This window comes from Periplaneta americana, chromosome 1 (assembly GCF_040183065.1).
Source record: "Periplaneta americana isolate PAMFEO1 chromosome 1, P.americana_PAMFEO1_priV1, whole genome shotgun sequence".
Taxonomy (NCBI): Eukaryota; Metazoa; Arthropoda; class Insecta; order Blattodea; family Blattidae; genus Periplaneta; species Periplaneta americana.
The window spans coordinates 219,685,324-219,710,017 of record NC_091117.1 but is presented as its reverse complement, the minus strand read 5'-3'; the positions used below and the strand labels follow the sequence as shown (position 1 = coordinate 219,710,017).

At 34.5% G+C, this 24,694-nt stretch overlaps 1 protein-coding gene across 8 annotated transcripts in view; it reads right to left on the bottom strand.

Annotated features, from left to right (window-relative positions):
* LOC138708160 (uncharacterized) overlaps positions 1–13,488 on the bottom strand; it is a 29,278-nt gene extending 15,790 nt beyond the window's left edge. The window contains exons 1-8 of one of the 8 annotated variants that reach the window (XM_069838459.1): positions 13,277–13,488; positions 9,348–9,372; positions 9,145–9,189; positions 9,011–9,061; positions 8,886–8,927; positions 7,792–7,821; positions 5,476–5,505; positions 1,091–1,120 (exon numbers count right to left, since the gene is read on the bottom strand). In XM_069838459.1, coding sequence (XP_069694560.1) covers positions 1,091–1,120; positions 5,476–5,505; positions 7,792–7,821; positions 8,886–8,927; positions 9,011–9,061; positions 9,145–9,189; positions 9,348–9,372; positions 13,277–13,315 — 292 coding nt within the window. In that variant the 5' untranslated portion in view covers positions 13,316–13,488. The remainder of the gene's footprint in view (positions 1–1,090; positions 1,121–5,475; positions 5,506–7,791; positions 7,822–8,885; positions 8,928–9,010; positions 9,062–9,144; positions 9,190–9,347; positions 9,373–13,276) is intronic. The other 7 variants (XM_069838420.1, XM_069838426.1, XM_069838436.1 and 4 more) reach the window with 7 other exon arrangements.
* Positions 13,489–24,694: the final 11,206 nt, after the last annotated feature.

The window sequence follows — 24,694 nt, the reverse complement described above, 5'->3', positions numbered from 1 at the left end:
GCATTGGATTAGACAAAATTATGATAATATAAAATTTGTATGTATAATATTACTCAATAAATCCATCTATCTATCTATATAATTTTAACTGGTAATGGAAATTACGGGAAAACGGCTGAACGGATTTTAATAAATGGTCCCTCATTTTGAAGCTTGGAACCCAAAGTTTTTTCAGAAAAATAGTAGTTTTCAGTGAAATGTCAATTTTCCTACATAATTTTCCTATTTTCCAAAATCCATCTATCGTCAGTTTTGAGAACTAGCTAGTTGCATTCAGGAGAAGCGAAGCGAGCATCAAGTCGGCAGTGTTGCATTTCAGAATAAAACAAAACACACACTACAGTAAACAATATTACACGAAGGCCATGATCTGCAAGAATGCTCTAATTAAATTGGTTATTAAAAACTTAACTTACTAAAATAATTTACAGGTTCGATTATATGGTGTGTAATTTTCTGGGTACAGCTGTGTATTGTATATTAAAAACTACAAAACTTAAGGTGGTTTGATGACATTATTGCTATTAGAAATGAAATATTATTGTAGTTAATGCCACGATGTGACTATTTTTTATTAATTATACATATTAATGTTATATTGATGATATGAAAGTGAAGAGTTTTGGGGTTATATAAATAGATGTAGAGAATAACTTAAATTAGATTTTGATTTCTATATTTTACTGAGTGGCGGATATATAGTATATGTTACTGAAAGCTATAAAACTTACGTAAGATAATCATATTATTAAAAATCAAATATTTTTATAGTTATTAATCAAGTGGGGTTGGGTCTTTTTCATATGTTTAATGGCGGTGTGGTGTAGATATTTATATGCGTCGTTCTTTTCAGTATTGGCTCGAGAGAGAGTATCTTTCATTATTATGGAAGCAAATATCTTTCAGAATGTCTGGTATTCTTCATTGAAAATAAATCTGAAAAATGTATATTTGAACGTCTAATGAACTCAGTTTCCAGCATTTGCTGCAAAAGCCACTAGTAAGATTAAATTAAGAACGCCATGTTAAATCAGTTATACGAGTAGCTATTTCCTGTGTCTTGTACATTTTTAAAGCAATTTTGTCTTACCTGAACCTCCTCCTATAAGTGGAAGACCTCCTGAAATAGAGAAAAATAATTTTAAATTGTAGCATTGCTGTTTGTATAATTAAGTGTCCGAAGACAGATTTGAACCTCATATTGATCTTACTTGTATGGAATTAGTACATATCTACAAGTATGCACATGTAATTATCCTAACACCAGTTTTGTCTGTGACATTACACAAAAAACATTTTGGTAATTTTTATTCAATCGACAATGTTGGCAACGAGAAGGCAATGAAAATTGTATAATGTATTACGTACAGGTACAAAGGGAATGTGAATCATCATTTACTGGCGTTATCGCAAAAAATGTGAAACATTTATGTACAACAATAAACTAATTCAAATTAGACATAGAAACATTGTTACTATGAAGATAACAAGAAAAATATTTCTGAAAAATTACGTTATTTGCATTTTAAGTTTGAAAATAAACATATACGTTTATGATAATATATAACAATGTCAACACTGGTATTACTCGGGCATATACAAAACTATCGATAAAATCTCATTTATTTTAAGCTTTTCAAAAACTCACATTGTGAGACTAATTTCAATGTAATAGTTTTCTTCACATGACATAATTATGCCGACACAGTGTTTTATTTTTAAGATAACTTCTACGTGAAGATTAATTTATTTGGTCCTACAGTAGCCTATATGTCTGTTACGGTATAGTTGCCTCGTTTAATTATTAGGCAGCGGCATTCCTTTTAAGATTTGTAGGTCTTTATTGCATGCACCGATAATAAAATGAAAATGCGACGTTGTCACGTCTTGTTTGTTGCTGCTATATATTAATATAACATGGGACAAGACACACTGCTAAAATTTGCAAGTCTGGTTTATATATACACTCCGCGTGGAGTATTGGAGCGGCCTTCAAAAGACTTGACGACAATGGACAGCGCGACATAATTAAAATTATTGAAACTACAAAGCTTCCGTCCATACACTCCGCGTGGAGTATTGGAGCGGCCTTCAAAAAACTTGACGACAATGGACAGCGACATAATTAAAATTATTGAAACTACAAAGCTTCCGTCCATACACTCCGCGTGCAGTATTGGAGCGGCCTTCAAAAAACTTGACGACAATGGACAGCGACATAATTAAAATTATTGAAACTACAAAGCTTCCGTCCATACATTCCGCGTGGAGTATTAGAGCGGCCTCCAAAAAACTTGACGACAATGGACAGCGACATAATTAAAATTATTGAAACTACAAAGCTTCCGTCCATACATTCCGCGTGGAGTATTAGAGCGGCCTCCAAAAAACTTGACGACAATGGACAGCGACATAATTAAAATTATTGAAACTACAAAGCTTCCGTCCATACATTCCGCGTGGAGTATTAGAGCGGCCTCCAAAAAACTTGACGACAATGGACAGCGACATAATTAAAATTATTGAAACTACAAAGCTTCCGTCCATACACTCCGCGTGGAGTATTGGAGCGGCCTTCAAAAGACTTGACGACAATGGACAGCGACATAATTAAAATTATTGAAACTACAAAGCTTCCGTCCATACACTCCGCGTGGAGTATTGGAGCGGCCTTCAAAAGACTTGACGACAATGGACAGCGACATAATTAAAATTATTGAAACTACAAAGCTTCCGACCATACACTCCGCGTGGAGTATTGGAGCGGCCTCCAAAAAACTTGACGACAATGGACAGCGACATAATTAAAATTATTGAAACTACAAAGCTTCCGTCCATACACTCCGCGTGGAGTATTGGAGCGGCCTCCAAAAGACTTGACGACAATGGACAGCGACATAATTAAAATTATTGAAACTACAAAGCTTCCGACCATACACTCCGCGTGGAGTATTGGAGCGGCCTTCAAAAGACTTGACGACAATGGACAGCGACATAATTAAAATTATTGAAACTACAAAGCTTCCGACCATACACTCCGCGTGGAGTATTGGAGCGGCCTCCAAAAGACTTGACGACAATGGACAGCGACATAATTAAAATTATTGAAACTACAAAGCTTCCGACCATACACTCCGCGTGGAGTATTGGAGCGGCCTCCAAAAGACTTGACGACAATGGACAGCGACATAATTAAAATTATTGAAACTACAAAGCTTCCGTCCATACACTCCGCGTGGAGTATTAGAGCGGCCTCCAAAAGACTTGACGACAATGGACAGAGCGACATAATTAAAATTATTGAAACTACAAAGCTTCCGTCCATACACTCCGCGTGGAGTATTGGAGCGGTCTTCAAAAGACTTGACGACAATGGACAGCGCGACATAATTAAAATTATTGAAACTACAAAGCTTCCGTCCATACACTCCGCGTGGAGTATTGGAGCGGCCTTCAAAAGACTTGACGACAATGGACAGCGACATAATTAAAATTATTGAAACTACAAAGCTTCCGTCCATACACTCCGCGTGGAGTATTGGAGCGGCCTCCAAAAGACTTGACGACAATGGACAGCGACATAATTAAAATTATTGAAACTACAAAGCTTCCGTCCATACACTCCGCGTGGAGTATTAGAGCGGCCTCCAAAAGACTTGACGACAATGGACAGCGACATAATTAAAATTATTGAAACTACAAAGCTTCCGTCCATACACTCCGCGTGGAGTATTAGAGCGGCCTCCAAAAGACTTGACGACAATGGACAGCGACATAATTAAAATTATTGAAACTACAAAGCTTCCGTCCATACACTCCGCGTGGAGTATTAGAGCGGTCTCCAAAAGACTTGACGACAATGGACAGCGACATAATTAAAATTATTGAAACTACAAAGCTTCCGTCCATACACTCCGCGTGGAGTATTAGAGCGGTCTCCAAAAGACTTGACGACAATGGACAGCGACATAATTAAAATTATTGAAACTACAAAGCTTCCGTCCTCTTTGACACCGCTAGCCTACTAATTGAACGTGGCTACTTTAACAATTAATATTGGAGGAGAAAAATTCGCTCCGGTCAACTGCCATTATACAAGAAGTGCACTCAGTTGAGTGCCTTGGTGGCCGGGATTCCACAGTAATATGCACTGTTGCCCGAAGAATCTACGTGAAGATTAATTTTTGGTCCTACAGAATACGTCTATTACTGTAACAATTAATATTAGAGGAGAAAAATTCGCTCCGGCACCGGGGATCGAATCCGGGTCCTTGGTTTTACGTACCAAACGGTCTAACCATTGAGCTACACCGAAGTTCAATCCACAGCACCGGATCGAATCCCTTTCCTCCAGAGTTTTTCCCTTTTTGGCCTGACTCCAAGTTAACTTGGTAGTTGACTTAATACAAAAAGGCTACATACCTGTTCAACTTGGAGTCAGGCCAAAAAGGGAAAAACACTCGAGGAGAGGGGGTCCTCGGTGCTGTGGATTGAACTTTGGTGTAGCTCAATGGTTAGAGCTCTTGGTACGTAGAACGAAGGACCCGGTGCCGGAGCGAATTTGTCTCCTCTAATATTAATAGATTACTTATAGTATATATTATTGATGACTTACGTGTAAACGTTTTCTTTTTAGGCTATATCTTACTAACAGAAATTCCTTGATTTGCTCTGCTCAACAAATTATTATTATTATTATTGTTATTATTATTATTATTATTATTATTATTATTATTATTGTTATTACGTTTGAGATGGGCAGGACATGTAGCAGTACGGGCGAACTCAGAAATGCATATAGAGTGTTAGTTGGGAGACCGGAGGGAAATAGACATTTGGGGAGGTCGAGACATGGATGGAAGGATAATATTAAAATGGATTTGAAGGAGGTGGGATATGATGATAGAGACTGGATTAATCTTGCACATAATAGGGACCGATGGCGGGCTTATGTGATGGTGGCAATGAACCTTCGGGTTCGTTAAAAGCCATTTGTAAATAAGTATTAAGCTTATTTATTATAAGTTACTTAAAACAGCTATTTGAATATAGTTTTATTACATTAAATTGCTGTCATTATTGTTGTATTTACTAAGGGAATATACTGGCACATTTTAAAATGCGAGTTACTATTTCAAATGTTACAATATCTATTTCAAAGAATTGTCTTCAATAATAAATAATAAAGTTTATTACTGTATTCATTAAAAGGTTTTGTTAAGTACTTAGTACAAGCACTAAACCGAAATGAAAATTTCAAATGTCATTTCTTCCGAACATCGTTTTCTGGTATACGTCCCTTGCATATATATATATATATATATATATATATATATATATATATATATATATATATATATGTAACTCCACAAATATCATTTTTACATTCACAAAAACGTGCGAGAAGAAAAAAAGTATAAGTCAGTCAATAGTTTTGATTTACTGTGTCTTGTAAATTTTAATAACTTGTCTTACCTGAAACTCCACTTAGAACAGGAAGACCTCCTGAAATAGAGAAAATTAATTTTGTATTTCACCATATATATAACGAATAACTGAAATTAACAATATTGTAATTCTACGAAATTAACAGGGTTCAGAACCATAGTGGGCTAAGCGCCATTTACTAAAACCTTAGAAAACAAGGGTTGAAATGAAGTTACTATCATAATTCAATGGAAACATATAGCAAATAATATAAAGTATACACATTAAAACTAAATGATATGCCAGTCTTCATTGAACTATGGTACTCACTCAACTTTAACCCTTGCTTTCTCCGTTTTTAATAAATGGCGCTTGGCCCACTATGGTTCTGAACCCTTTATGTCTTATAGTTATGAAAGAGAAATTACCTTCACACTAGTCTACAGTTTTAATTTGTGACATGGAAAAATTTGGGCGAATTTTATTACATCGACTCTATTGATTACAAAAAGGCAATGCAAATACAAAATATACTCAATATTCGTGTTGTAAGAAATGCGATAAGCGTATGCAAAATAAGAAGGGAAAACGTTTCAGGTACACAACACATTATTAGAAGGAAAACATGGAAATTTGTATACAAAATGACGTTATTTCAATTTTCTATTTCAAAACGGAAGATGTTTACTTAGCTTTTATGCGAAGTGCAGTGACTTACTATTATGATGCTGTCTGAAGTATATTCCGAAATATTTGGGAAGATATAGTATGCTTTTAGCTATTGTTGTAACATAAAACCAATTTTCGGCATGCACTGTTACTCTATAAACAAATTTAATTCTCAAGCATTATTCAAATCCTTTCCGTGTGTTTCAATTCAACCGGAAATAATGTACAGCTAGAGAATATAAACAAACCATAGCCTGTACCCTCCCCCTACAGGCCTGACACACGAGGAGGTAAAGTGACATCAAAAACTTTTTCCTTGCATTTATAACTACGTCCTGATTGTACCTATGCAGTGTAAAATATTACCATGGCAACTAACACTTAACATTAAGCAAAGCCTGCATGGTATAGTAAAAAAAACAAGGTACAATAAAAACGTAAGGAAAGAGTTTTTGATGTGTCTGTAGAACATGAGATTTTGCATGACCGTTTACAATTTTTAGCTATCCATTACTCAAAGGTGTACTTGAAATATAATAATTTACACTCGATGTTAATAGTCTTTACAAAAAAAATATTATCGATAGAGAATTTTAAATTATAATTTCAAAATATCCATTCTTAACAAAAGTGATTAAAATGGCGTAGTTGTTAGACTTAACAATCCATTATTTAGTATAAATTGGGCTAAAGCAGGGAGATGCACTATCACCTTTACTTTTTAACTTCGCTCTAGAATATGACATTAGGAAAGTTCAGGATAACAGGCAGGGTTTGGAATTGAACGGGTTACATCAGCTGCTTGTCTATGCGTATGACGTGAATATGTTAGGAGAAAATCCACAAACGATTAGGGAAAACACGGAAATTCTAGTTGAATCAAAGCGATTGGGTTGGAAGTAAATCCCGAAAAGACTAAGTATATGATTATGTCTCGTGACCAGAATATAGTACGAAATGGAAATATAAAAATTGGAGATTTATCTTTTGAAGAGGTGGAACAATTCAAATATCTTGGAGCAACAGTAACAAACATAAATGACACTCGGGAGGAAATTAGACGCAGAATAAATATGGGAAATGCGTGTTATTATTCGGTTGAGAAGCTTTTGTCATCTAGTCTTCTGTCAAAAAATCTGAAAGTTAGAATTTATAAAACAGTTATATTACCGGTTGTTCTCTATGGTTGTGAAACTTGGACTCTCTCACTTTGAGAGAGGAACAGAGATTAAGGGTGTTTGAGAATAAGGTTCTTAGGAAAATATTTGGGGCTAAGAGGGATGAAGTTACAGGAGAATGGAGAAAGTTACACAACGTAGAGCTGCACGCATTGTATTCTTCACCTGACATAATTAGGAACATTAAATCCCGACGTTTGAGATGGGCGGGACATGTAACACGTATGGGCGAATCCAGAAATGCATATAGAGTATTAGTTGGGAGGCCGGAGGGAAAAAGACCTTTGGGGAGGCCGAGACGTAGATGGGAAGATAATATTAAAATGGATTTGATAGAGGTGGGATATGGTGGTAGAGAGTGGATTAATCTTGCTCAGGATAGGGACCAATGGCGGGCTTATCTGAGGGCGGCAATGAACCTCCGGGTTCCTTAAAAGCCAGTAAGTAAGTATTAAATCAGTTACTACGAGTAGCTATTTCCTGTGTCTTGTACATTTTAAAAACAATTTTGTCTTACCTGAACCTCCGCCTATAAGTGGAAGACCTCCTGAAATAGAAAAAAATAATTTTACATTGTAGAATTGCTGTTTGTATAATTAACTGTCTGAACACAGATTTGAACCTCATATTGATCTTACTTGTATGGAATTAGTACATATCTACAAGTACGCACATGTAATTATCCTAACACCAGTCTTGTCTGTGACATTACACAAATAACATTTTGATAATTTTTATTCAGCCGACTATGTTGGCAACGAGAAGGCAATGAAAATTGCATAATGTATTACGTACAGGTACAAAGGGAATGAGAATGGCCAATGACTGGCGTTATCGTAACATATACGAAACACGTATGTACAACGAAAAACTAATTCAAATTAGACACAGAAACATTGTTACTATGAAGAAAACAAGACAAATATTTCTGAAAAATTACGTTATTTGCATTTTATGTTTGAAAATAAACATACACGTTTATCATAATATATAACAATGTCAACACTGGTGTTACTCGGGCATATGAAAAACTCTTGATAAACTCTAATTTATTTTAAGCTTTTTAAAAACTCACACTAGAAGACTAATTTCAGTGTATAGTTTTTCTGTGGCTTAATTATACCAAGACAACGTTTTATATTATAGAATATTATGTATTTATTAATAATTATAACTCTGTAATGTTGACAATTAATATTTGAGCGTGGCTCAGTGGTCAGAACGCTTGGTACGTAGAACCAAAGGACCCGGGTTCGATCCCCGGCGCCGGAGCGAATTTTTCTCCTCAAATATTAATTGTCACAAATTTGTATTTAAGAAATTCCAGCACATCAAAGCGTTCTTTCTAAAAGTCTGTTATATTTTGAAGACCTATATGATTGTGTGACGCCCTTTGCTCATTTTTCATTCAAAACTGATGGGATTTCTTTGTTATGTGGTCACCATGATACGAAGTCCGCAATTAAAACAACACATAAATGGTGCATATCTCTAATTCTAGGCCTTTTCCTGAAATTAAATTAAAATGCCCTGGATTCTTAGCATTCTGATCAATAAAAGTTACAGAAAATTCTAGACAGATAAATATTTGCGCCGGGTGTTTATACATACCCGTGAGACTCCTACTTTCAAGAAAAGGTAGTCCTCCCAGGACTGAAATTCAGAATATGAAATCGTGTTATTACTCTGGGTAGCTCTCACGTGGTAACATACTGTGAAGTTGATTTATCACTTACCAGGGAGTTGTAATCCTTTCAGAGTAGCTGACGGGTCAAGGGAGAGAGGGACTGAGGAAGAGAATTCATTGATTAATTTTATTTAGCATCCTAGATAAAACGAAATGGCCGGAAATCATGTTATTCAAACTTACGCGGTATTTTTGGTACTTCCACTAAGTCTGATGATCGTTTCACACCTGAAAAATTAATACACGAGTACCATTAAACAAGTACTATAATCATTGAGTCTTGTAGAAATATTCCATTACTTCCTATTCCTCTACATACATAAACAAATACGTAGAAGGATCAGCGTAACCATTTCCTTCACATTTTATGCATTATTCATACTCACGTTGATATGGAACTGCCACAATACCCTGTAACAGAGAGTTAATAAATTTACTATTACATTAAGTTGTAATAATAATAATAATAATAATAATAATAATAATAATAATAATAATAATAATAATAATAGTGATTTATTTTAGCTGGCAGAGTTAAGGCCGTAAGGCCTTCTCTTCCACTCAACCAGCAAAAATTATATATACATATGCATAAACTTACAAACTTCAATAATTTGATTTAGATGAGAGTTACATGTATACAAGAGTTATTTACGAATTAAACAACAAAATACTATGAACTATTAATTAAACACTGAAATAAACTGTGTAGCAGAATTAAACTAAAATAATAGAATGTTAATATATTTCAAATAATATTAGATAATAGAAAGAGATTATTATGAGACAATTTTGAAAATACAGCACTATCAGGATGATGTCTAAAGAAAGAAGTAACAATGTAGTCAGCGATAGTTTAAATCAGTATGATTGGAGTGAAATGCTAATAAGGTTATCTTATAAGCAAAGCTCGGATCTTGGGGACTTGTGTGTCGTGTGCTTGAGTAAGGTTACAGGCATAACGTACACAAAGCTCACGCTGCAAGTGCTCAGGGACAGTCGTTTGTACTAAGAAAGTGGTCACATCGAATGGCAAGAAGACGAACGAATAAACTGTGTCACGTCGAAGCCAATGACATTCAGAGAATTACAGGTAAATGGTCTGTCTGAGGAATGAGAAAATACGTGTTATTCGAATGGGTGTTATGGAAGTTTGAAAATGCATTTCTTAAATTTTAGGTACAGAATTTCGTGGAGGAATTCTGAGGAGATACATTATTTTCTTCTAATGCAGAGTTTATATCTTGTAAGTTGTACCACACATAAACTAGAGCTGGAAACGGGCATTCATTGAAAGACATTGCAGTCCTTTAAATTGATGGAGAATTTGTCCATAGCCATGGATCAAGTCGTAGAGGGACCTTCCCTAGTAGTGATACACTAATTGAAAACTATTTGCGAGAAAAATTTAGGATATACTTATCTTTCTCAGATACGAGATCTGCTGAAAATCGAAGAGGAAACAGTGACAGTGAAATATTCAGTATTTTATTTAGGCCCAAGACTTTATAATAAAATTTCAAACCATTTTCCAAATTTGAAATTTTAAAAAATTGAAACTTTTAAAAAATAATTTTGTAAAATTATCCATGATATATAATAGTAACAAATGTACTTTTTTTACCTTTTATTTCTATCGACTATATTCATGTTTTTATTGAATATCACTGGCTTCTGTCGGATTGTCAATTTATATTAAATGTGTATTTTTCTCTCGTTTTCCCTTTCTTCTTTATTCTTGCTCTTGTGTTGTATTTATTGGTTTGAATTAAGTTACTGTATTTGGTAAACTGTCCTTGTAAATTTTATGTTATATTATTCACTAAGACCACACCGTACACGAGCCTGGCTCTTACGGTAGTGGCTAGAAACATTTTTATTTTATAAATGCAATTTGTACTCACTAGGTAGCTAGTTAAAATAAATAAAATAAAAAAATTAAAGTTTGCTCCCGTCACTTCATGTGACGTGGAAATAAGTTTCCTTCGTTTCAAATCATGTTTAACTAACAGACGAAGAATTTATGGGTTCGAAAATCTTCGAATGCATGTAGTCATATACTGTAATGAAATGTACAGAGCAGAACTGTAAATTTGATGTATTTTGCATGTTTATTTATATATATATATATGCTATAAAATTACGTGTTTCAACCTACCATAATATTATCATTATGTTGTTCCAGCCAGGAACCACTTTTATAGCAGACCTGACAGTACCTCTGTGCTGGAAGCGGGAGTTTGTTGACATTGAAGTCCGGTCGCTTAGCCACGTTCAAAGACACAAGTCCCCAACTTCCGAGCTTTGCTTATAAGCTGTCCTTAAAGGTGTTATTGTCTTGCAGCCCCTAATAGGCCTACTTTGTGACAGGGAATTCCATTGACACGAGGTGGATACAGTTTACTCTGTGGAAGCTCACTCGCTATTTATAGCGAACAAATTTATTTCTGACCCATAGACTTGTAGGAGTGATATCAAAATGTGCCTTGCATATAGGAGAGCTTTGCTTACACAAAAGAATAAAGTTTTACTTTGATCATGTACGTATATACGTAGTCTATATGCCTACGTATGTGTGTATGAACTGTGCAGTATTTATACAAGGTGAACCGTGAATGTCATTAATTTCAGGAGAGTTATTCTTTGAGATATTTCAAACAAAAATACTAATACAGTTTTGCTCGTTTTTGCTTCCTTTTCAAGATAAAAATTGTTTTATATGAAACACTTCATGGCGTGTTTTGGGAAAGCCATTGATTTAATTCCCAACATGCTCAGTCAATTTAAGAGAACAGTGTATTATGATAATTATTTAAAGAATTATAGTTTTGTTCCATTAAATATGCAGAAATCTGTCCCGAACAAATGTAACTTTGAAAATTTTCCTTTCAGAACGAAAAATTACATTTGTTCGGATCAAATTTCTGCACATTTAAAGGGCAATAATTGAATTATTTCAATCATTAATTATCATAATACACTGATCTCTTAAATTGACTGAGCATATTGGGATATAAATCAATGGCTTTCCCAAAACACGCCATGAAGTGTTTCATATAAAACAATTTGTATCTCGAAAAGGATGCAAAAAGAAACAAAACTGTAGTGAACTTTTTGTTTGAAATATCCCAAAGAGTAACCCACTGAAATTAATGATACTACTTATGGTTCACGCTGTGTGTGTGTGTGTGTGTGTAATATCTGTGTGAGTCTGTGCGTGTTTGTTAATTGTTCGTATTTGTTTTATAATAACTATAAATACTCGTATAATTTTGAATTAGAAATACAATAATAAATTATGCAACGAGCCTATAATGGTAGTAATTAAGACGCGAGTATGTTTGTTTATGAAACAAGCGCAAGCGAATTTCATAATTTTCATACGAGCGTCTTAATTACCATTATAGGCAAGTTTCATACGACTTTTTTATGCTCGATCATATTTCTAACTTGAAATTATTCATAAGTATTCATGTTATGTTTATGTAAGTGAGGAGGGGAACTGGCCTTCTAAATTGTGAGCGCAGACGCGAAAGTATTGATTTTTTCCGAGGAACGAATGTCATTGACCGTGATATAATCTAGAGAATAACATGAACATTAGTCTTGATATAACCAGGAAATTGATTTAGAATTGAAACACGAGATGACAAATTGAATTTATTTGAATATTATTTACAATTAACACTAATTATTATAGTAACAAAACATAACCTTCTGCGACAGTATTCGATTTCCAGCCTCCGTGACTTTTCTCTAGTTGTCTTTCGATTGCATATCCGAGAATAATCGATACTTGCGCTTTTATAAAGGTACAAGGTGATTTCTCATTGGCTGAACAACTGAACTATAACGAATAGTTGTACTTTAAGAGGTGCATTAAAGGGCTACTACCAGGTGTATAATTACTACATTTCGGCATGGTCGAGCATAAACGTTATTAAGAAAATTAATATTAAGTCAATCTGACGTCATAAATATTAACTGATGTATGTGTTCATGTTTTTATGACAAATATACTTATATTAATGTAAAAAATTAAGCAAATGAAAGGTAGATATTTCGTGCATTCGTACCGTCTTGAACTGTGTAATCTGCACCGTTAAATAATAATAATAATAATAATAATAATAATAATAATAATAATAATAATAATAATAATGGTGAAGATGATAATATAATTTATAATATTTAATATTATTACTGTGTTTTTTTATTATTATTGTTTTAATGCGATTATTTCCTCAATATAACTGCAGTAAATAATATATTATTTGTAGGATTTTCCACATTATATTAAACGATTTGTTCTTACCTGAAGGGTTAGAGCGATACACACAATCTTGACGAGCATGATGTAGTTAAAGATATGTCACTTCTTACGAAAACAGCCGCCTGCAATGAAATAGGACGTTTCTGTGCGTGCTGGCTTTATATATTGTTTATTCACGCGTGACATTGGTAAATACATGTTTTCGCTGCGATTGCTTGCATTAGTTACACATCAGAACTTCGTCCACCTACAACAGCTGATTGTGCCAGGAATGTGCTGCCGAAGACAACACGCGTTTATCTGGAACGTGACGGGCTGACTGGATGGAGGCGCACGACCGTGTCAAATGTTGCTGACGTCTTGCAATTCCCTGACACACAAAACAAGTCTTGCGGAATGATCGTAGTCATCTTCTAACTTGAAAATACTGGTGTTCAAATTCACTAGAAGAATTTTATTACTCAGTTTTTGTTTACATTTTGTATTATTTCACTAATATTAACATTGTTTACATAATCATTTCGAGAGAAATGGAATGACTTCGTCTCAAGATTAGAACGGGATTTAACATTACCAAGACCCAAAACTTTCAAAATTTTAAAGAAAATAAATTCGGAGATAAAAGAAAATGTTGTTACAAACCCTATTCCTAACGAATTTCTACTTGATTACTTTAAAAATATATGGTTTCAAAAAAACATCTCTCTTACATTAAAGACTTCCAACAACAACACAACAGATATTATTACTTATCATGAACTCATTGAAGTATATAAACGTTTAAAAAACGGGAAAGCCCCAGTCGAAGATAATTTAAATTTAGAGCTTTTTAAATACGCTGGAGACGAACTTACCTATCGATTTTTATATTTCTTAAACAATATATGGGCAGGATCGAAACCCCCAGAAAGTTGGCAAAAAGCCATTGTAGTACCCATTTATAAGAAAGGAAACAAAAAATTAGTGAAAATTACAGGGGTATAAGTCTTCTCAATTCTGGATATAAGATCTATACGGCCATAATCAAAAATAAACTATCACATCTTTACGAAGACAAAATCACTGAAGGACAGACTGGATTCCGAAAAGGAAGATCATGTTGTGACAGCTATTTCACCATGAAGATTTTAATTGAAAAGCACACAGAATTTAATATTCCAACCCACTTAGCTTTTATTGATTTCATAAAAGCATTTGATAGCGTTGATAGAAATAAACTTTTAGAGATTTTACGCTATGATAATGTGCCAAACCAAATCACTCTCTCCATTTATAATTTATATCAACAAAATGAAATTGCTATAAGAACTAAACGCGGAACTACTAGCTGGACTTCCATAAACCAAGGTGTTAGACAAGGGTGCGGCCTTCCCCTCTGTTGTTTATTATTTATATATATATATATATATATATATATATATATATATATATCAACCATATTTTATACATTTGGAGACAAAGTCATCATGCTGGAATTCAAATTAATCGAAACACAGTTCTCGATACACTAATGTTTGCCGACGATCAGGTTATTATCGCTAAAACAGAGGATGCTTTACAAAGAACCATTTATAATTTGCAAATAACCGCCTCAGATTTCAATATGGAAATCTCAAAAGAGAAAAAACAAAAGTCATGGCATTTTCGGGAGAGAATCCAATTCCAAGTAAGATCATGATGAATAATACTTTAATTGAACGTGTTAATTCCTTTAACTATTTAGGTTATAACCTCTCTTACATCACTGATGAAGATATGTCAAACAAAATATCTAAATTTATAAAAATGACTGGCGTAATTCACACCGTCTTCAAATCATCCCATGTTCAGAAATATACAAGGCTAAAGGTATATAAAACACTAGCTCGAAGTTTGCCATTAAGAAAGTCCGGGAGAACAGAGAGGGTTTGGAATTGAACGGGTTACATCAGCTGCTTGTCTATGCGGATGACGTGAATATGTTAGGAGAAAATCCACATTCGATTAGGGAAAACGCGGAGATTCTAGTTGAAGCAAGTAAGGAGATAGATTTCGAAGTAAATCCCGAAAAGACAAAGTATATGATTATGTCTCGTGACGAGAATATTGTACGAAATGGAGATATAAAAATTGGAAATTTATCTTTTGAAGAGGTGGAGAAGTTCAAATATTTAGAGCAACAGTAACAAATAGAAATGACACTCGGGAGGAAATGAAATACAGAATAATTTTGGGAAATGCCTGTTATTATTCGGTTGAGAAGCTTTTAGCATCCAGTCTGCGTCAAAAAATCTGAAAGTTAGAATTTATAAAAAGTTATATTACCGGTTGTTCTTTATGGTTGTGAAACTTGGACTCTCATTTTGAGAGAGGAACATATGTTAAGGGTGTTTGAGAATAAGTTACTTAGGAAAATATTTGGGGCTAAGAGGGATGAAGTTACAGGAGAATGGAGAAAGTTACACAACACAGAACTGCACGCATTGTATTCTTCACCTGACATAATTAGGAACATTAAATCCAGACGTTTGAGATGGGCAGGACATGTAGCACGTATGGGCGAATCCAGAAATATATATAGAGTGTTAGTTGAGAGGCCGGAGTGAAAAAGACCTTTAGGGAGGCCGAGACGTAGATGGGAAGATAATATCAAAATGGATTTGAGGGAGGTGGGATATGATGATAGAGACTGGATTAATCTTGCTCAGGATAGGGACCAATGGCGGGCTTATGTGAGGGCGGCAATGAACCTCCGGGTTCCTTAAAAGCCAGTAAGTAAGTATTATTATTAACACTACGATGAAATTTAAATTTAGCCTCTTCACAATTCAAAAATTGGAGAAATCGTTCAATGTTGTTTTTTCAGCGGCTAAAAAGTCATATTTCTTATCTATAAATTTCTAGGTGAATTAAAGAAGAGTTTTAAGAAATAATTTTTCTCTATATGGACAAACTTTTTGTGTATTTTGCTGCTTTGCAATTCTCCCACTCCAGGACAAAATTTTAGTAACTCTCGAATTGTGTGAATGTAATGAAAACGTTACTTACTTCTTTATTTACTGGCTTTTAAGGAACACGAAGGTTCATTGCCGCCCTCACATAAACCCGCCATTGGTCCATATCCTGAGCAAGATTAATCCATTCTCTACCATGATATCCCACCTCCCTCAAATCCATTTTAATATTATCCTCCCATCTACGTCTCGGCTTCCCTGAAGGTCTTTTTCCCTCAGGTCTCCCAACTAACAATTCTGGATTTGCCCATACGTGCTACATGCCCTGCCCATCTCAAACGTCTGGATTTAATGTTCCTAATAACGTCAGGTGAAGAATACAATGCGTGCAGTTCTGTGTTGTGTAACTTTCTCCATTTTCCTGTAACTTCATCCCTCTTAGCTCCAAATATTTTCCTAAGCACCTTATTCTCAAACACCCTTAACCTATGTTCGTCTCTGAAAGTGAGAGTCCAAGTTTCACAACCATAAAGAACAACCGGTAATATAACTGACTGGATATTGCAGACTGGATGATAAAAGCTTCTCAACCGAATAATAACAGACATTTCCCATATTTATTCTGTGTTTCATTTTCTACCGAGTATCATTTATATTTGTTACTGTTGCTCCCAGATGTTTGAACTTCTCCACCTCTTCAAAAGATAAATTTACAATTTTTATATTTCCATTTCGTATAATATTCTCGTCACGAGACATAATCATACACTTTGTCTTTTCGAGATTTACTTCCAAACCTATCTTTTTACTTGCTTCCAGTAAAATTCCGGGTAATAAAAATGTAGTTAAACTAAATGATCATTTCTACAGATACGAGATATCACTTCTTAGCCATCTATTTATGGTTTTCCTTTCTGAATGAGCACATACAGAACATGTTTCTGCAGTAGTTCAAATCACAATTTCCCACAACTGCAGTACTTCAACACGCCGTCAACTCGAGTCGTATGAGCTGAAGATAAGAGCGGGCTACGTTATTGTGCTCTCTCTCTCACATTGCACCACTAGAATGAACCTCAATGCCCAGTTGATAAGTCCGTTGTAGCTGCAAGTTTACTGCCAGCAATATAATGCGGAGCGTGCAATACCAATTCCAAGGCCCTAACTCGTGTCCAGAGTGGTATGTCGTGTGAAATATCAAGGGACGGAGAATGAAATATGATAGTTGCGGGATGCTTATTTACACTAAATCTGTTGTCCTGCAGCTAGTATTAACTATGTTAAGGACACGGGTGCAAATCATGATCTCGGTTCACAAGCACAGGACAAACTTCACGCGGTATTCCTCTGTACCGCAACGTTTAGAATTCGGAATTAATTTTCGTCATTTTCTGTAGACTAAATGGTGGATATGCAGTGGTGAAAATCCTCAGGTTTGAGACGAAGGTCTGGATTGTCAGCAGGGTTGCCAGATTGCCACATCAGGAATCTAGGATGTCATTCCACATTACATTTTTTTGTGATTAATTTTTTTTTCTTTCACAGTAATTCCCCACCACATTTACTAAAGAATATCTCTATTCTGGGTTAAATATAAAGGGTGCGTCAGAAAGAACGGATGGATTTCAAACTATCGATATGCAACGAGGAGAGAGATATAGTGAGGGGGACCACGACTGTTGGGTCAGCCATAGAATGCAGTTTCAGTTGAGAACATGGTGTTGGTCTGGTGTACAACGTGCTTTCGTCGTAGAGACATTTTTGAAAAATGAAGAGTCTGTGATCGCCACTCAGGACTCATTTCGACATCGGATGCCACACTAGGATTCCAACTCGGAATACAATTTTGCGGTGAGTGGCTTCATTTCGTATCACAGGTTCAACATTAAAGAAGAATTCACCTGGACGAACACGGAGCGAAGAGAAAATGTGGAGACAGACACTATGTTGTCCGGCCACCTCAAAGATCAGCCCGCATACATGCTATTGCACTGCGACTTCTTTCTTTGGGACCATTTGAAGGCGTAAGTTTGTAAACATCGATCACATACACTGGACGAACTGAAGACAGCGATTCGTGAAGAAATCGTGGCAATTGCACCAGCTATGACTGTGAAAGTGATGGCGAACATCAGAAAACGCCTCGATGCCTATATTGAAAGCCAAGGACATCATATGGATGATGTTGTTTTCCATAAATAAACTGCATGTATTGGTGAATATGTTGATAACAATAAATTTTTGATTTGATGAATCCTTACAATTTTCTTGCCATGTGAAATCCATCCGTTCTTTCTGACGCACCCTGTACTATAATGTTCCCTTCCAAGTAACCAGCGTCCTCGTTACACACCCCTGGCCTACTCCTATTAGTAGACTAGACCGTTTGTTTGGTATATCCTTGTCAAATCTGCCGACGAGAGCTACGGACAGACTGTGCTCTAAAGCGCTTTTGCGCCTTTGGGAATCAATTTTTTTAGTAGGTTATTTTACGAAGCGTTATCAACATCTAGGTTATTTAGCGTCTGAATGACATGAAGGTGATAATGCCGGTGAAATGAGTCCGGGGTCCAGCACCGAAAGTTACCCAGCATTTGATCATATTGGGTTGTGGGAAAACCCCGGAAAATAACCTCAACCAGGTGACTTGCCCCGACCGGGAATCGAACCCTAGGTTGTTGTAGCACAGTAAGAATAAAAGTAAAAAAATATACAGTGAGTAACAAAAATATTCGGACATCCGTCAACTAACAATTCAATGACATATATTTACATATAAATCTATAAAAGTAGACTTTAATTATTTTTTCCCTAAAAGTGTCCCATTTCAAATAAACATTTTCAACACAATAATACCAATTAACTTAATTTTCTTCTAATTATTAAAACATAAAGGAAAATATTTGATTTGTAATACTAACAAAAATATTCGGACACTTTTTGAAAACAAAGAATAGTATTCCAGCTCGTTATTATTAATACATTGTAGGACCAGCCTTCTGTTTAATAACCTCTTTCAGACGGCGTGGCACGTAATGTACTCATTTTTTTTTACGTCTATAGGAATTTTCACCCATTCTTCTTGAAGTCTTGCTTTTAGCTCTTCTTTAGAAGAAATACACAGGCCTTGATCCAACCCTCCTGTCAATTTCAGCCCATAAATGTTCAATGGGGTTCAAATCCGGCGATTTTGGAGGAGGATGAAGCACTTTAATAATAATAATAATAATAATAATAATAATAATAATAATAATAATGGTTTATTTTAACTGGCAGATTTAAGGCCATTCGGCCTTCTCTTCTACTCAACCAGTGTGATAAAAAATTACTACAGTGCTATGAATATAACATAATTAATACAATACAATACAATACAATTCAAAGCAATACAATACTACAAATACAAGACAATATAATACATAATTAATATAATACAATGACAATTCTTTTCGTCTTCACAACACCAATAAAATAATAATAATAATAATAATAATAATAATAATAATAATATTAATAATAATAATAATCATCATGGTTTATTTTAACTGGCAGAGTTAAGGCCATTCGGCCTTCTCTTCCACTCAACCAGTATGATAAAAATTACTGCAGTGCTATGAATATAACATAATTAATACAATACAATACAATACAATTCAAAGCAATACAATACTACAAATACAAGACAATATAATACATAATTAATATAATACAATGACAATTATTTTCGTCTTCACAACAGCAATAAAATAATTATATAATAATAATAATGATAGTCATATCTAAATTAAATTAAATTATTAAGCTCGATCACAAGTATAATTTCAATTTGACTGCGCCCGTAAGAAATCGTTTAGCCTTTTCTTGAAAGTGGTTATTGTCTGGCAGCCCCTAATCTTCTGAGGTAGAGAATTCCATTCACGGGGGACTGAGACAGTAAAAGAGGATGAATAGTGGGATGTTCTGTGGGCAGGAATTGCTAGGATTTGGCTCTCCTGTGACCTGGTGTTTAGATTGTGACTGGAGGATAAGTAGTTAAACCGGGAACGAAGATAATTTGGAGTAGAAGTGTGGAGAACTCGAAACAGAAGAGAGAGCGAATGAAGTGTTCTACGGTTACTAAGTTGCAGCCAGGATAGGCATTTGTAGAGAAGAAATTCTTGTACAATAGGGTAAACTAGGGTCTGTTGGACAGTCGGGCATGTTGGACACTCTGTACTTTAACGTGTTACCTCGCCACTTGTGGGCACCGCATTCTGCTAGAAGTCAATGAAGGAAGTAGCCCCACTTGTGGCTACTTTCGTCATTGACTTCTAGCAGAATGTGGTGCCCACAAGTGGCGAGGTAACACGTTAAAGTACAGAGTGTCCAACATGCCCGACTGTCCAACAGACCCTAGTTTACCCTATAGGAGTTATGCTTGGGATCGTTGTTCTGGTAAAACATAAACTCCTTTTCAATTCGAAGCTTTCCTGCACTTTTCACTAAATTATGTTGCAGGAGGTGTAGACAGTCTTCCTTCTTCATGACATCCTCGATGAACACCAATTCACCAACCCCAGAAGCTGACATGCACCCCCATATCATCGCATTTTCTCCACCTTGATTAACAGTAGCTCGCAAATTCTTGGTTTTCATTTCCTCCTTAGGCTTTCTCCAGACCATTTGTCTACCATCGCTGCCAAAAACATTGAATTTGCTCTCATCAGAAATAACAGCCTTTTCCCACCAATCTTCGCCTTTATTTTCATATTCCTTAGAAAACTGAAGTCGTTTACGTCTGTTTCTTTCACAAACATAAGGCTTTTTTCGTGCTATTCTTCCGTTGTAGCCCCGTTTATGTATTGCCCTCTTAATTGTTTGGGCATGCACTTTTTTACCCGTAGCCGATTCAATTTCGGAAGCTAATTTCGGGGCACTTATACGAGGGTTCTTTTTAATCTGTCTGATAATAAGAGATTCTTCTCTGTCTATGAGGACTTTTCGGCGACCTGTTTGCTTTCTCAGCTCTATTCTGTTCTCGTTTTTATATCTGAGAATTATGTCAGACAATGTACTTCTCTTCATCTGAATCAAATCTGCAATGTTTCGAATGGTTTTCCCTTTTTCGTGATGGAATATCACTAACTGCCTCTGATTAAATGTTGTTTGCTTACCTTTACGCCCCATTTTGTGTTAGTCTTGCTGAAACGACAGCACAAGTTAGACTAAGTACTCTCGCATGTTATTGAAACTCGGTACCTTCACATACTTTGTAATGTAAGTGATCAACAGGGGTGTACAGAATAGGACTAACACGACTGTCCGAATATTTTTGTTACGCAGTCAATTTTATATTTTTTTTATTTTTATATAAATACTAGCCGTACCCGTGCGCTCCGCTGCACCCGTTAGAAATACACATAAAGTAATTACATAATTAAAATAGGACATTTGATCCAGGGAACATTCGTGTTTGATAGAAGGATAAATCGTTTAATATGTTACTTAATTTAAATTGCATCCAGATAATTAAAATGCGATCATTTTGGTCCAGAGAGCAATCATTTGGTGCAATGACAATTCCTTTAACATGTTTCTTAATTTTTATTACATGCAACCATAGTTTAATGAAGATTGACATCATTTAGATTTAATGTGTATACTTTATTTTACTTGTTATAGGTTTCCATTGAATTATGGTAATAACTTAATTTTAACCCTTGTTTTCTACGTATTCAGTAAATGGCGCTTGGCCCACTATGGTTGTGAACCCTTCAAATAACTTAAATTATATTATATTATATTATATTATATTATATTATATTATATTATATTATATTATATTATATTATACTATACTATACTATACTATACTATACTATATTATATTGTATTATATTATATTATATTATATTATATTATATTATATTATATTATATTATATTATATTATATTATATTATATTATATTATATTATATTATATTATATTATATTATATTATATTATATTATATTATATTATATTATATTATATTATATTATATTATATTATATTATATTATATTATATTATATTATATTATATTATATTATATTATATTATATTATATTATATTATATTATATTATATTATATTATATTATATTATATTATATTATATTATATTATATTATATTATATTATATTATATTATATTATATTATATTATATTATATTATATTATATTATATTATATTATATTACATTACATTATATTATATTATACTATATTATATTATATTATATCAGAAGTTACTGTAATAACATTATAGCATTATGTCCATCTAGAGAAACTACACTTTCCAATGGTGAAATAATAATTAATTATACAAATCGGTTTATTTAGCTTCCGATATTACTTCATACAAACACAGAAACATTGTCTGTAGGCTCTCTTTCATAGCTTTCTATTGTTGCTGTCCAAGGCCCCTTATAGACGAAGTCATTTGTTTTTTAATTCATTATACGGCCTTAGATTGCAGTTATTTTAATTTTAAAACTCATTTGTCTCATTAAGTATCAGTCCTATTAAAAATTTTCTAGGAATAAAACTTGGTCGCAAATTATTTTTAAAGAAAATTTTTTTATGTAACATTTTTCACAAAAATCAATAATAAGCGAGATATTTCGATTTATTTAATTCAAGGCCCCCTTATAACCCCCCTTTTTTATAATGTATTTTGAATGGCATATAGCCTAAAATCTAAGTTACAACGAACTTAATTTATTTTCCAATTTTCATCGAAATCCCTTCAGCCATTATCGCGTGAAAAGGTAACAAACATACAGACAGACAGACAGACATACAAACAAAAATTTCAAAAAAGCGATTTTCGGTTTCAGGATGGTAATTATATATGTTAGGACCAATTATTTTTGGAAAATCGAAAATTACCAGAAAAATTTCGGCTACAGATTTATTATTAGTATAGATGTTAACATACCGTTTCATTAGCAAGCTCTTTTTACGTCCATGTTATGCAAATTGGTTTATTTGACGTAACCGCAAGCGTAATTTCTGCGTTTTTGCGAACATGTTTAGTAACATACACATAAACATTTGGAATATTAAGTGTCCGAATAATTCTGTTATTCACTGTATAATAATCTGTCCAGCTATAAACAAATATCGTGCAGTCTACGTCAGGTGATTGGATTGAGAGTCCGCCACAGGGATCCGAACAGAGTGTTGATATGTATTATGTATTGCGGCTTGCGTCCAGTAATGTCATCGTGAGCACAAATTTTCCGACGGCTGTTTTAATTCGATAATTGTTTCCTCATAGGTATTGATTGCTGCATGAGAAAAATTAATAATTTTAATCATCAAGATACCACATCTGTTCACATATAGGTTTACACAGTTGGTGTTTCCTTCGTGAATATGTTTATACATTCAAATCAATCACTCCATTCTCTTATTGGATGGAATATTGTAGAACGACAGATGTGCAACCAAGCAGAAGAACGTGGATGATCGTAGAAGCAGTTTGCTGGAATATTCATCCCCAACCACTGGGGCGAGCATCCCGTTAACCTTAAGTTCACACCCCTCATATTTACCAAGTAATTGGATGGAGCGTCACTCATCTCAACTGCGCCTGCTAATAATCCCACGTCACTCAGCGGGGATGGAAGAGCCGGCTGACATCTGCTTGTTGGTGCCACTGATATCTCAGAAAACTCTGGACCACGTGAAAATACACAAGAGTGGATGATACAGTTAACTATGATTTCATATTCGCCTATATTTTAGGTATATACTTACTTACTTTTAAGGAACCCGAAGGTTCATTGCCGCCCTCACATAAGCCCGCCATTGGTCCCTATCCTGAGCAAGATTAATCCATTCTCTATCATCATATCCCACCTCCCTCAAATCCATTTTAAAATTATCTTCCCATATACGTTTCGGCCTTCCTGAAGGTCTTTTTCCCTCCGGCCCCCTAACTAACACTCTATATGTATTTCTTAATTCGCCCATACGTGCTACATGCCCTGCCCATTTCAAACGTCTGGATTTAATGTTCCTAATTACGTCAGGTGAAGAATACAATGCGTGCAGTTCTGTGTTGTGTAACTTTTTCCATTCTCCTGTAACTTCATCCCTCTTAGAGCCAAATATTTTCCTAAGAACCTTTTTACTCAAACACCCTTAACCTATGTTCCCTCTCTCAGTGAAGAGTCCAAGTTTCACAACCATAAAGAACAACCGGTAATATAACTGTTTTATAAATTCTAACGTCCAGATTTTTTGACAGCAGACTAGATGACAAAAGCTTCTCAACCGAATAATAACAGGCATTTCCCATATTTATTCTGTGTTTAATTTCCTCCCGAGTATCATTTATATTTGTTACTGTTGCTCCAAGATATTTGAACTTCTCCACCTCTTCAAAAGATAAATTTCCAATTTTTATATTTCCATTTCGTACTATATTCTCGTCATGAGACATAATCATATACTTTGTCTTTTCTGGATTTACTTCCAAACCTATCTCTTTACTTGC